This window comes from Ptychodera flava, chromosome 12 (genome assembly GCF_041260155.1).
Source record: "Ptychodera flava strain L36383 chromosome 12, AS_Pfla_20210202, whole genome shotgun sequence".
Classification (NCBI taxonomy): Eukaryota; Metazoa; Hemichordata; class Enteropneusta; family Ptychoderidae; genus Ptychodera; species Ptychodera flava.
Window position 1 is genome coordinate 28,137,252 of NC_091939.1, and position 13,461 is coordinate 28,150,712.

Genomic DNA, 13,461 nt, shown 5'->3' on the forward strand with positions numbered 1-13,461 from the left:
CGAAAATTTTAGCGGCTCTTGTCGACCACTTATTAACGATATCTAGGACAATCAGCGAGCTGTGTAATGAGACTTTGTAACATGAACAGTATGTTTGAATTAACACAACTACCGAGAGGTATTTCATGTGATCAGGCGACACTAGAGAGCATTTTGTAAATCGACACTAGAGAGCATTTTGTAAATCCAAGTCTGAGGATATAGTAACACAGTCATTTCTGGGAAGTCACTCAAAAGTTTATGTATGATTATTTTGACCAAACTTTTGTGGTGTTTGTGAATTTACATGAAAACTCTGCAGTCGTCCTTATTTCCAGGTACGGTAGTAAATACAGTATTTTTGGGCAGGGGACAGATTTAGTTATCGTTGTTAATGATCAATGCTTTGTCGCACTCTGCTACATAAATGTTAAGTAAGAATCTTTGTGATAGTGTCGGACAAAACTGATACTTTCTACAGCTGATTTCATTAGTTTGGTAATTTATTAATACAAGCTTTGCAGTGTATTTCCCTGTCTCATATTTCCAAGAATTATGACTTGGTAAAGTGTATTTTTACATGATAATGTTGTCTTGTCATGTTATATTGTCTACTAAAATCAGATTTATTTCTTTTTCCAGATAACTCCTGCATGGCATTGGTATGACAGAGACGTGTCATGATATGTGGATGGTGCAAAGGGAGAAGTAAAATTACTTCACAATATACAATGTAGGCTGCAACTCCATCACAAAAGACAGCAGTTACATACCAAAATGAAGAAGAGTGACAACTGCTGCTTTACCCCAGCAGGAGACGGTGCACATTAGTAGATTTGTCTGAAACTTGTGAAAGCTCCAGGCAACATTCTGTAACTTCGGAACCGAAAAAGAATTGTAATATTGATGGCCTTAAATTGCAGTTCTGTTGGATCAGAGAATGACCATAAAAGTGTTATTAAATAAAGTGTTCATTTTTGTTTCTATCATCATTCAGTGTAATTTCGATACAAAATAAGGTGTTGCTTTTGCTGGTACAATGTCACACTTAGCGAATTCCCAGTGAACTAACAAATTACGAAATTTACTAAAACTTTTGATACCAAATTTGTAAATTTACTAAGAATTTTCTGAAGCAAGAGGAAAAGCCAGGAAAAGTTTCTCAGGTTTGTTCCTTTCAGTGGCAGATATTTTACTTTAAGGCAGTCATGTCTGAATTCAATCAAAGAGGTTGGTTGATCAATTTTTCATTTCCAAAAAAAGAAATTCACATGACCGCATCATTTTTAAATCCACCCGAGGACGAGAAAGGTTTTCTTTCTTTTTTTGGCCTAATAGCATCTCTCGTTCAGGTTTTTCTGTGAGAATCAAGCGTAAATAAGAAATTATCAATTGACAAGTATGTTTAATATTTATGAATAAAAATAGCTTGTTTAACTTAATGGACAACGGTTTTCGGCTCTGATTTAAAAATCGGTAAGGCTACACGAACAACGAGTGTCTCGAAGCTCCGACGATGGAAGTTCAAGGTAAAATTTATGAAATGTAATGCACGATATGTACGCATAATGCACAAACTTGAATCTTCAAATTTATTGAAAATCTTCTAAACTATCGTCGCTACTTGAGAATAAAACGGTATTTCTTCTGATATGTCTCAAGTCCGGAGAAGAATCGTTGTTGTTGTCAGAAACGACGAACGCTCGTCGCTTCCTCGGCACGACTCTTTGACTGCCGCGTCAGCGTCGATCGTGATTTTGAACTTGAGACGCGTCAGTGTTGCTTCACAGACATCCTGGCCCTGTAGCTGATCACGGCCAGGGTGTACACTTGTCTTAGATTATCGTTTATGCCCGGGCGTCTATGCTTATGTTGTTGGTTGACACCGACAGCGCTTTTGACGAGGTGGACAACACAAATGTCGGCAACGTAGCACCGTCACTTACTAAAATGTCAGTGGTGAAGAAATTAAACGATTCGACGCAAATTGACGACCGAAAAGTACGAATTAATAGAAATAATACAATTGACGGTATTTGTAGGTTACACTTGTACTTTACTAACCCTTATTTCCCTTTGGTCTCTTACCTTCCAACTCTTGCGTTTCAGGAATTTGAAAATCAGTTCTGAACAGCTGATTTTGTTTGTTTACGTTGAAAGTAGTCCGGCTCAAAAAGTCACAACATGTGGAATATGGATTCGTCGTAGCCGTATACCATAATGTGCTGTCATACTCTAGGGATAACTTGGTCTATGTATGTGATAATGTTGATAAGCTTACAGATCTATTTATTGGAGTATCATGCGTCTTGCTTGAGCGATACCTTTATGTTGATCACCAAAATATACGCACTAAGTCAAGGAAAATACCGGCTTGTTGCTGTTTTCTGTCGAGTGCAATCTAATTTTCTGTCAAGTGGTGTTTCAAGTGGAGCTTCAAGCGTTTGACAGGCACATTTTTATGATATGACTCCAATGAAATAGATGACAAATCTTAATATTCTTTATGCACGCTGGTAGTTTTGCCAACTCCACATAATTACCCATAGAGTGAAGATTTCAACTATTTAGGACCCGATATATACCGTTTTCGTGCCAACTCGTGTTACCTGCTTTTAATGTGAAGTCGTACGATCCGTTTTATCGCCCGGAGATATCGTAGAGAAACCCAGAAATCCGGTTGTTATTGTTGGCATTGTTGCTTATGTCCATATTAGTCGTGTTGTTATTGTTGACGACCAATAAAATTCAACGAACATAACTATTGTGTTGTTGTTGTTGTTGTTGTTGTTGTTGTTGTTGTTGTTTAAAACGTAATGTAGATGTCTAAACGTACACTCTCTTAAGAGTGTACGTTGGGAGAGTTGCATCGGGTCAAATAATGATAGCTTCCTTGTATAGCGTTTCTTAGGACAACTACATTATTTTTGAAACAACAACAACAACATAATAGTCCGTTGAACTTTATTGGTCAACAACAACAACAAAAACAACAAAAAGACTAATATAAGCATAAACAACAATATCAACATCAACAACAACTAGATTTCTTGGTTCCCTATGGAGAAATATGTATATTCTACCCAAACTTTTATTTTACATCATTCTTCTCTGTTATTCTTTGGTCATTAAGTCTTATTTGATTTTATGATTACAAATTTGAAGCTAATTCTTTGATCAGTCTGTGATACTTTTTGACTTGGAATACAATGCAAGTTATGTTTACCGCAGAATGATGAGGATGATAATGAGATTCAAGATGAAACCACGCCATTCATGGGTAACACTAACAGTCTGGTAAGTACGTATCATAGCTCCCTATAATAATCTTTACGGCCCTGATACGGCTTTTGCGGCCCGAGGTCGTACGGCGGAAGGGCCCGAACGTGCGAGGGCCAGTACGCCGTACGACCAAGGGCCGCAAAAGCCGTATCAGGGCCGTAAAGGTTTTATCATATACCTTATGGAATGATAAATATGTAGTTTACATAATATTCAACATTGTTTAAGAGATAAAAATGCGTGCGATATCAAAAATTCATCGCCATTTGTGTCAGTTTTTCATATACGATGGCCGCTTCCCGTCGCGGATTGACATACATACTGACGTCATTTGTTTACCCGCAGAATTCTAGAATGCACAAAGCAACATCCGTACTATTACGTGACCAACAGAGATCAAGGCTGAAATCGAGGTGTAAGAAGGACAAAAGCGTGATGTCAGTTTCTTGCAATTTATACTGAAAAGGCACGCACTTAGAATACACAAGATTTCACTAGAATTTAGAAATAAAAACACATGTCACCAGCGCGGCTCCACAAACGCCACGCGCAACTACGATCTGAGCGAGCAGACGTTTTCCTAATCTCGCGCTGGTTTTGTGTACGAATGGAACGTTTGCGGATAGCAACGCGCGAAGTAACCAGAATCGAGATTAATCTTTACGGCCCTGATACGGCTTTTGCGGCCCGAGGTCGTACGGCGGAAGGGCCCGAGCGTGCGAGGGCCCGTACGCCGTACGACCAAGGGCCGCAAAAGCCGTATCAGGGCCGTAAAGGTTTTATCATATACCTTATGGAATTACAAATATGTAGTTTACATAATATTCAACATAGTTTAGGAGATAAAAATGCGTGCGATATCAAAAATTCATCGCCATTTGTGTCAGTTTTTCATAAATACGATGGCCGCTTCCCGTCGCGGATTGACATACATAATGACGTCATTTGTTTACCTGCAGAATTCTAGAACGCGCAAAGCAATATGCGTACTATTACGTGACTAACAGAGAGCAAGGCTGAAATCGAGGTGTAAGAAGGACAAAAGCGTGATGTCAGTTTCTTGTCATTTATACTGAACAGGCTCGCACTTAGTATACACAGGATTTCACTAGAATTTAGAAATAAAAGCAGATGTTACCGGCGCGGCTCCACTGTCGCCACGCGCAACTACGATCTGAGCGAGCAGACGTTTTCCAAATCTCGCGCTGGCTTTGTGTACGAATGGAACGTTTGCGGATAGCAACGCGCGTAGTAACCAGAATCGAGATAGTGCAGAAATGTACGCGATTGCCCATATATTGGCACCGGGCCGGGGCGTGATACGTAAAAAAAATGCACGGATCTGAGGGCGCTTTCTCCCATAGCTGTACACAGGCACGTGAATGTAGGTATATGATAAAAAAATGATATGGCTTACATCTAGAAGAGATGCGGGTGTTTTGAATAATGTTAATTTAGTTAGGTCTATATATGTTTATGTTAAGTCTTTAATTAAATCGAAAGGCATAATTTTAAGCAATAAAGTAAATTATTAACGTTTAGTATATTGGTTGGCGCTATCTTCCAGTGTTGACTTTGATGTAACATTATTCATTCAAATTTCCTTTCATATGTGTAGTTCAATAATACCTATATGGCCCAGTTCCATCGATTAACGTTTCAGTGAAGAAGTATCACTTAACAACGTAAAGTACACCGTCGGGCAGGATTTTGTCACTGTTACAGAGGGCTACTTTTGTTCGAAGAATAGCGGTCCGCCTGATATCATGACGTATAACTAGATCATAAGAATGTGATTATTGTCTCCGGTAGGTGTTATTTGCTTAGAGGTGTCTACCTCAACGTTCAAGACGTTAAATTTTGCCCCGAGGTAATGCAAATAATATCTCAAGGTGAACTTGAAGCTTTAAGTCGATATCTTATCACAATCGACCAAAGAAGAGGTACATATAATGGAACTTAGATTAAACGAATACTTAACAACTCATTCGATAGCAATATTTGTATCAACAATACTAGGTGCCGGTTTTATAATTTTTGTCAAAGACACACATTAATCTGGCTCATATTCAATAGTTTGGTAGGTAATTCAATGAAAAATTAATAACATTTATATGTCATCGAGTCATCGATTGGTTCTAAAGTCAGTAATAATTAAACGAAATCTAGAACCATTTTGTCGCATTTCATTACCGTAGTATGAATGCCATTGTATTTCCGTAACAAAAGCAAAAAGCAGGCCTGGTAACGGGGCAAAAGCTGCTACTGTTGATGATATTTTTTTAATATTGTCGATGAGGTCACCATGCGTAATCATGTTGAAATGCTTTAAACTCATTCACACTGCCTGAGTATTGATATGCAACAGTCTTATAATATATTGATTTATTGATGTATAGGAAATGCATCTGACAGCAATATAAGTGCAAACAACTCATATTTGTTAATAGGCTAAATACTGAATACTACGCTATTAAATAAGATATAAAACAAGAGATGGGGTTAATACAAAAAGCAAAAATACTGAATAATAATTTAATATAGGTAATATTGTTCGCTTAAGGATGTATGGTCAGAGAAATTGAAGCTATTGTTGTACTTTTGCATTGGGGCTGTTTGAATTCTGGTTTATTAAAATAATTAAATATTACAGACAAAAAGATGGGGTAACCATGCTTGATTTCCTACAACTTACGATGAAAAGTCACAGTTTTTCATGAAACTCACTTCCATATAAAACCATTCAATTCCATGCAGTCAATGAAATGTTCAAATTCTCATTGTACACAATCACAAAAGTAAAATTTTTATTAGTAAAGATAATTTAAATGAAAAGTTTTGATCATACAGAGGGGGGATTTGAAATCTTTTTAGGGTCAGACGAGCTTTTGAAAAAAATAAGACATCGATCACATTCATCCAGCCCGCCCCCATTATGTGAACGCGGCCTTAGTGTGTACAGTGATCAAGTTCTTTACTGTGTTTTGAGGGTGTTACCAAAATGTACATGGAAGTGATTCCTTCTCGGTTACTCTAGATGAGGAACGTGATACAGTATTTTACAGTTTAAATATGGCATTTCGATATCTCATTCTGATATCGTTAAAGACTCTTTTCGGGCAGGCAAAAAAATTGCCAGTTAAAACAAAGTTGAATCCGCTTGATATAGATCCTGCAACGTTTTCAGCCAAACTGTACATGTATGAGTATGATCATGATTTTAAGGAGAGTGGCGTGTGACCATGACGGCAAACATTCGTCTGACGTTCGAACCAGGCGATGACGAAATAAATTCAAGATGTTTTATTTATTTTTGCAGGAACCACAAACTCAAAGCCGAAGCCAAACAGTGCCCAAAGCAAGTCTCGTAAGTCAATATTGAAAAAACTGTTTGAATAACCAAATTCGAGATGTTTTTTTTAGGAAGTAATAATGTCGAACTTAATCGTTAGTGATGTCAGTGATCTTTAAAACAATTTCTATTCTGGAGATCGGTCGAAATCAGGAAATTAAGATATATTTAAGAGAGTTTATCTATGAGAGAACAAATGTGACTTCCTACATTTTAAGGTAGCGGTATTATAGCTGGGGCGACAGTTTAAATTGAGAAAATAATGACATTTTGTTTGCATTTTATATTGATAAAAACTAAATTGATGAAAAAAAAGATAAAGGTCGCAAGGTAAGATTACATGAAAAACTGCACAGAAAGTTTACAAGAAATGCATTATTTTTGCTTTTGCCGGGGAGTCTGAGTGTACACTCTATCAGCCCATAAAGGTCATGATTATTGTTTCTCTGTGGGAGACTTCCTCTCCATGTGTCTCGTGTGACAACTATCAAACACATATTCATGCAAGGACACTCAAAATTCAACAACATGATGAGCTTCAAAGAACTACTTGCCAAAAATTCAGGAAGAAGTTTCTGAGATCGGCAAGTCAACAAGTTTTTTCACTTCTGTGAAACCGGTGCAATGATATTCGATGCGCAGGTGATCACGTGATATGAAAAATAAATGAAATGCGCCTGCATTCTGCTGCAGCATGGAAACGCCGAGTTGCGAAAACTGTGATTAGATCGCCAAGTTTATTTGGTCTGTCATGAAAATGTGATACTCATTGAGCACCCAAACCGATAGTTTTATTCTTGGCTAGCAAGATTTTCAATGTTATTTAACTTTACCCTGCCATAATTGACAATGCGTGGAGGGATCTTGCCTGACAGCATACCGCCGTATGTGTACATTTATAAACCTTGGCGTACTCCAGAATGCGTTTCTTACGTAATGAGGTAATTTACCTCGTAATTAGTTCATGCCATGTTGTATGAAGCCTCCTTTGCGTAAATTCCTCAAAAATTTCGTTGTCAGGGCTTATTGGGGCTAAACTCTCAGTATTATTGATTGTAACATATGGTCCACAGTTTGAATTTAGTACCTCGATTTTCACATCGCCGTGCCAAACTTCATGTACCGATGTTTTGATTTTGCACATCTCCTGTCTAAAGTCAGAGCTTCTGTTAACGCAAAATCCTACGTATTTCATGCAGAATTACTCTGAAGTACGCAAAGTAACTTGACGTCTGCGTAATCCGATACACATTGAAAATAATTCAGTCACGGTAACAAAGACATAAGCACACGTTCCCGTGAATGTGTAGTTATCAATGACTAAAAATTGCATGTGAATGTTTGCTGATAAAAAATGTTCATGATTTTGCAATATTTTTCCTACATCCTGCCAATCACGTCGCGTCAATAGTTTCCTTCAAGGTTGTACCAATAACAATGTAACATGTCAAATAGAGTTCATCTTAATTTCAAAACTGTTCTTTTTTCCGATGTGCCCGACGTGTACTTGTAAACCCTGAAAATCTCCAAGTCAAATGCCAATAATTTAAGCTAATGTTACGCAGACTTAGAAATAATACTTGTAAAACTCACCAAATAAAAAACATTGTCACTGCTGATGTTTATTGAACACTTTATTCATTGACTTTTGATCTAGATGTCGATATCGCGTAACAGCTATTTAATGGGTACTTACATGAAGTTGTATGCATTCTTGATAAAAAAAAACATATTTGGTACAGCCTTACACAGATTTGAAAATCCTAAGCTCCAGCTTACGATATTTCAAACTACTGTGTAGTTTACGCATTTTATGACTTCGGTTCCGCGAAAAATAGATGATTCCTTTCTCGTTCAAAGCTTTCTCTGCGAATCGAGTGCTGCTGACATCATGATGTCCAATATGTCGATAAGGTCTTTGACCCTACAGCATATCGCCATTATCTTTTCAATATCCTTGTTATCCTATTTTGTGCTGACAATTTCTATACTGAATTATCATAAAGCCATCTTGCTATCGCCATAAAGTTTGATATGTGAATTTTTGAGATTTTAATTATATATAGCGAAACATTAGTTGAAATAGAATGTTTTAAACTTTTGCGTTTGTGTGCGTCAACAAATCAAAAGAATTTCCGGGATCTTCCTCATCTGCTTCATATAAGGTAACTTTTATCGATGAATGTGATTATGTTGCCCTTTCTCAGGGCCACAGTCTGATTGGAAGCTGACCCCCTAGACTTTGATTTAGTCAATGTGTAAATTTATGTAAATTACCAAACTCCTTGCTAAGGAAGGTTTTCTGCCTCCCCCCCCCCCCCCCGGCAATTTGGTCAGGCTACTGCTCTGTTTCTGTAGTGATTATTTGAGCAGGCTGTTCTGATTTAGACTGCTTTCGTTGGTTGGTATCTGCTTTAAAATACATCCTGCAGTGGCAAAATCTCTTATCTCGTCTTTATTTCACAGGAATCATTAGATGAGAAAACGAGTGAAGGGAATGCAAGTGATGACGACACAACGCACTGTAAAAATAGCGGACGCTAGACGCGTCTTTACGCGTTCAAAATGTACATGTCGGTGTTCAAATTTGAACGGCTGGTGTTCATATTGTTAACACTAGTGTTCATAATATTAACAATGATGTTCTAAACCTGAACACTATGTGTTAACAACGATCTCCTTCAAGTGTTCAAAAACTCAGCATCATAGAAATTTTACAATACTGTGAAACAATTAACAGTCTTTTGTGTTTTTTTCTTTACAATGGCTATATTAAATTTACTATTGCTTCACTGTCCGGTAAACGTACACGGATTTCGGTGTAACGAATTTCACACTAAGTGAAAAATATTTCCGGCCTGCAATTGCTGAAAGCATGTTTTTTCTAAAAAAGAAAGTATACAAAATAATTTTACACGTTTATTACGGATTGAAAGTTTAAAAATTAGAAAAGAAAATCAGAAAATCACCATGAACGTTTTAATTTTAACATCGGCGTGCAAGAAGCGTTCTATTTCTAAACACTTGGTGTTCAAGTTTGGTGTCTTTTCCTATCCCATGATGCATCCAAACGGAAGTTGCGACATTTTTCTTGTAAGCGCACCCTGAAGTCGTGATCGTGCGGAAGCAAGACCAGAAAGGGTAAGTTTCCTCTCCAAAATAGTGAAAGCTATTAGATTTTTGAAGCATCTATATTATCGTCCTTTGAAATTAATTGTATTGTACCTTGAAATAGCTTAACTACGTGAAGAAACCTTTTTTTCTTTCAGTGGCTGGTATACCAACAACTGGCTGTGAATACGCAGTGGTACTTTTGGCCATGGCCTATCGATCGATCTCACTCGGGTCAAGGGTCATAGCAACACAACTGTAGCGATAACCCTTGACCTGAGCGCGATCGATACGCCTTGCATAGTGCTGCTGCGTAATCACAGCTAACACATGTCTTTTAGTAGACACAATCGCATGTAAAACATCAGGTAAACATCGTAGAGTATACATTGTATTGTTTCAGCATATGAGAGTTTGGCTTTTTTATTTTAATCAGTTGATGACAAGAAGCAGCAAATATTTTGTAACAGTATTGAAGAGAGGCACTGTATATGAAAGTCTCCCCTTTTCCTTAACCTAATAAGTCCCTTGTCTTTCATTTAAAGTTTCATCTCGCCATATTACCTATTGTTGCATTTTTTCAGGATGTAAAAAGTTGGATTTAACTGAAAATGGAAGAGTTGTTACAGAAGCTGGTGATACAGATAATGAAGAAGATGAGTGTACAGGTAGCTGTCTGGAAACAAGTGTGAGAACCTCAGTTCATCTGTAATGTACATTTAAACTTCCAATGGTCAGTAACTGAATTTTGATAAATTTCTCTATTTTTGTTCTGAATTAATCTAAGCCTTGGTAGCATGCTATGATCTTTGAAAGCTTATGCCCTTGAAACATTTAGTTGATCGTAGCCTGCTACCAAACCGTAGATTATTTTGTATTGTAGCTCAACATGTCTCTTGTACTTAGCAACTGGTTTTTAGCTTTGCTGTCAGTTAAATAGGTGGATGTGTAGCATTATCCTCAAATTTGTACATCCAGAGGTTTTTCTTCAAAACAGCCTGTACGAATCCTTTCATATTTGGATTACAGGTCCCAAGGGATTACCCTAATCAGATATGTTCAAATTATGCTGAAATATGCAAATTTATTTCTGAGGCAAATTTGGCTATTTTTTGAAAAATCTTCTTCTCTTTTACTCACGTCTTCAATATTTGGTAAACATGTCCCTAAAAATGTCCTTAGTCAAATTTGTGCTAGTTGTGATGAAATATTCAATTTTTTATATTTACTGGTAAGTTTTGTCATTTTTGGTCAAAAATATCTTTAAAAAATCTTTTTCAAAACTGCTAATCGGACAGCTTTGATATTTAAGACATAAGCTTAGATCTCTACTGATAGTCTTTTTCAGATTGTTCAAATTATGCAGAAATTTGCAATTTTGTATTTTAGGACATTAAAGACATTTCACACATTTTTAAGACATTAGGGATTACCAGAATGTGATATATTCAAGTTATGATAAAATGTACATTTTTTTCAGTTTAAGGGTGATTTTTATCATTTTTGGTAAAAAAAATTGTATAAAAAGTAATAGCAGGGTACACCAGAATTCGAAAGGTCTTTACGAATATGTTTTAAATTTCTGAGAAGTATATTTTTGAAATGTCACCATTTATTTCAGGGTTTATTTAAAGATATTACAAACAAACAAACCTTTTTGTTTATGAAGGACTTTGTTGGACAAGGAAATAGGTTTTACCCTGCCAAGGACTCACTTTCCCCACTTTCTGCATGTTGTGCCTTACTGTGACACTTTGACAACTTAACATGTTGTGTTTACTTTAGTGTAGATATACCATATATACCATATGCTCTAGAGAAGCCTTGACTAACTCCTTTTTTCTTCACAATTTACTATTGTCTATACAAGAGGAAATGTCTTTAAGAATTCAAACCATCTTACAAAAATGGGGTATGCACTTTTCAACACAATAAGTATGCCAAATTTTGAGCTTTTTCAGATGATTTTTGTACATTTTAAACAAGTATGAACATAAAACGTAATCCACAATATGGTGATTTTTATTGCTTATGTTTTTGATAGGAAGGTGTTAACACTGTTGGTTTTTTCCTCTGACAAACTTAACATACAAAGTTGCGATGTTTATTAGCCCATTTTACAGTAAATTATTGTATTCCATTCTAGAAATGTTTCGTGTATTTTTAGAATAAATAATTTTACTGGATATCAATGGTCTGTAATGTTATTTCAAGGCTTGAACACCCCGTGAACGCCCCAAATTAAAGGTGTTCAACAAGCGCGCATCATGTGTTCTAGCCTTTAACACACTTATCGTTGAACGGCGTCCATGCGTTCAAAAAGTGTTACAGCCCTTTGAACGCGTAAAAGCGTTCAATTTTTTGAAGACATTTCCTGTGCAACGTGTGTTCAGATATGGAACACATGGCGTTCAATATAATGTCTGATGAACACGTAGCGTTCAAAATCTGCACACGTGTGTTCAAAAATTGAACGTTGGTTGAACACGTAGTGTTAAATTTCTGAACGTCTACAAGCGTTCAAAAAGTGTTACAAAAAGGCGTTTAATTGGTGTTCTATCCTTTAACACTTAACTTTACAGTGCGGAGTAGTAACAACTTAATACTACCTTCCATCCGTCATAGCTGCAACAATTGTGGCCCATGGGCCGTGCGCCGGCTTTTTCGGTAGTGTTGGTCGTGTAGGCGGCCCGTGAGGCTACAATTCCGGGCCATAGAAAAAGCTAAAATTTTGCTCAGCATACCTGCTGTGCTCAGAAACGGCGGGAGAAACTGTCTCACAGGTGGCGAACTTTCCCTAATCTCATGGAAATTTTTTCATAGTTATGCTTCCTGATCATAAGCAATGATATCTACGCTAAGGAAATGGTCGACAGTGTATATTTTAGACTGGAAAACGACGGTTCAATCATAGACAGTAGTCTCGATTCTGCTGTCTATGATCACATAAGGCGAGATCGAGGCGAGATGCACGATGGCGGCGGACTTGAAGGAAAATCTGCTCAGAGTTGTTAAAACGTCGTTCCCGGTCTAAAATATACACCTTCAACCATTTCCTTGGGTAGATGGCATCGCTTATGATCAGGAAGCAAGAATATGAGGTGAGGGAAATGCAGATGTGACCGTTTCTTTTTAACAGCACAATTGCTGTGCAAAATGTAAGCGTTTTCTAAGAGAAGGAATTGTAGGGCCTGCGTTACATAGCCAACACGAAAGAAAAAGCAGGCCCACGGCCCGTGGGCCACAATTATTGCAGCCACCGTCAGCCGAAGAGAAGATACCGAATTTGGAGACATGACACCAGTGGAAAGACATCTTTATTGCCTTCTAAAGAAGAGCTTATCATACACGAACTAACAATAACAATGCATGGAGTGTGTAAATAGTATGACTGGAATTCAGACCACCCTTGCTTTCCTTGGCAATTTTGTGTATATATACTGTACATAATGTAAATATGGTTTTGTGTACGTGAAAGGTCATATCCTGCTGACTTAGAAGTGTTAATACCTGTAATACGTTGACGAAAGTTTTGTTTACGAGAGTTAGATATCTCATGGCGTTCTGAATTAATTGATTGAAGTACATGTTAAAAAATCCGGCTTTGGGTGACTCTATCGTATATTGGAATAATTTTTATCTTCTTTTAGTGATAGATGTGGTAAACAAGGGCATTCAAGAGTGTGCTAAATGTTAGATCGACGAGGAGTCAATGTGCTTATTGCATGAAACACAGA

At 37.1% G+C, this 13,461-nt stretch overlaps 1 protein-coding gene across 1 annotated transcript in view; it reads left to right on the plus strand.

The window, feature by feature from the left end:
• LOC139145548 (uncharacterized) overlaps nt 1-11,909 on the plus strand; it is a 30,553-nt gene extending 18,644 nt beyond the window's left edge. The window contains exons 13-16 of the mRNA XM_070716777.1: nt 3,211-3,276; nt 6,581-6,628; nt 9,080-9,754; nt 10,309-11,909. Of these exons, the coding sequence (XP_070572878.1) occupies nt 3,211-3,276; nt 6,581-6,628; nt 9,080-9,157 (192 nt within the window). The 3' untranslated portion in view covers nt 9,158-9,754; nt 10,309-11,909. The remainder of the gene's footprint in view (nt 1-3,210; nt 3,277-6,580; nt 6,629-9,079; nt 9,755-10,308) is intronic.
• Nucleotides 11,910-13,461: the final 1,552 nt, after the last annotated feature.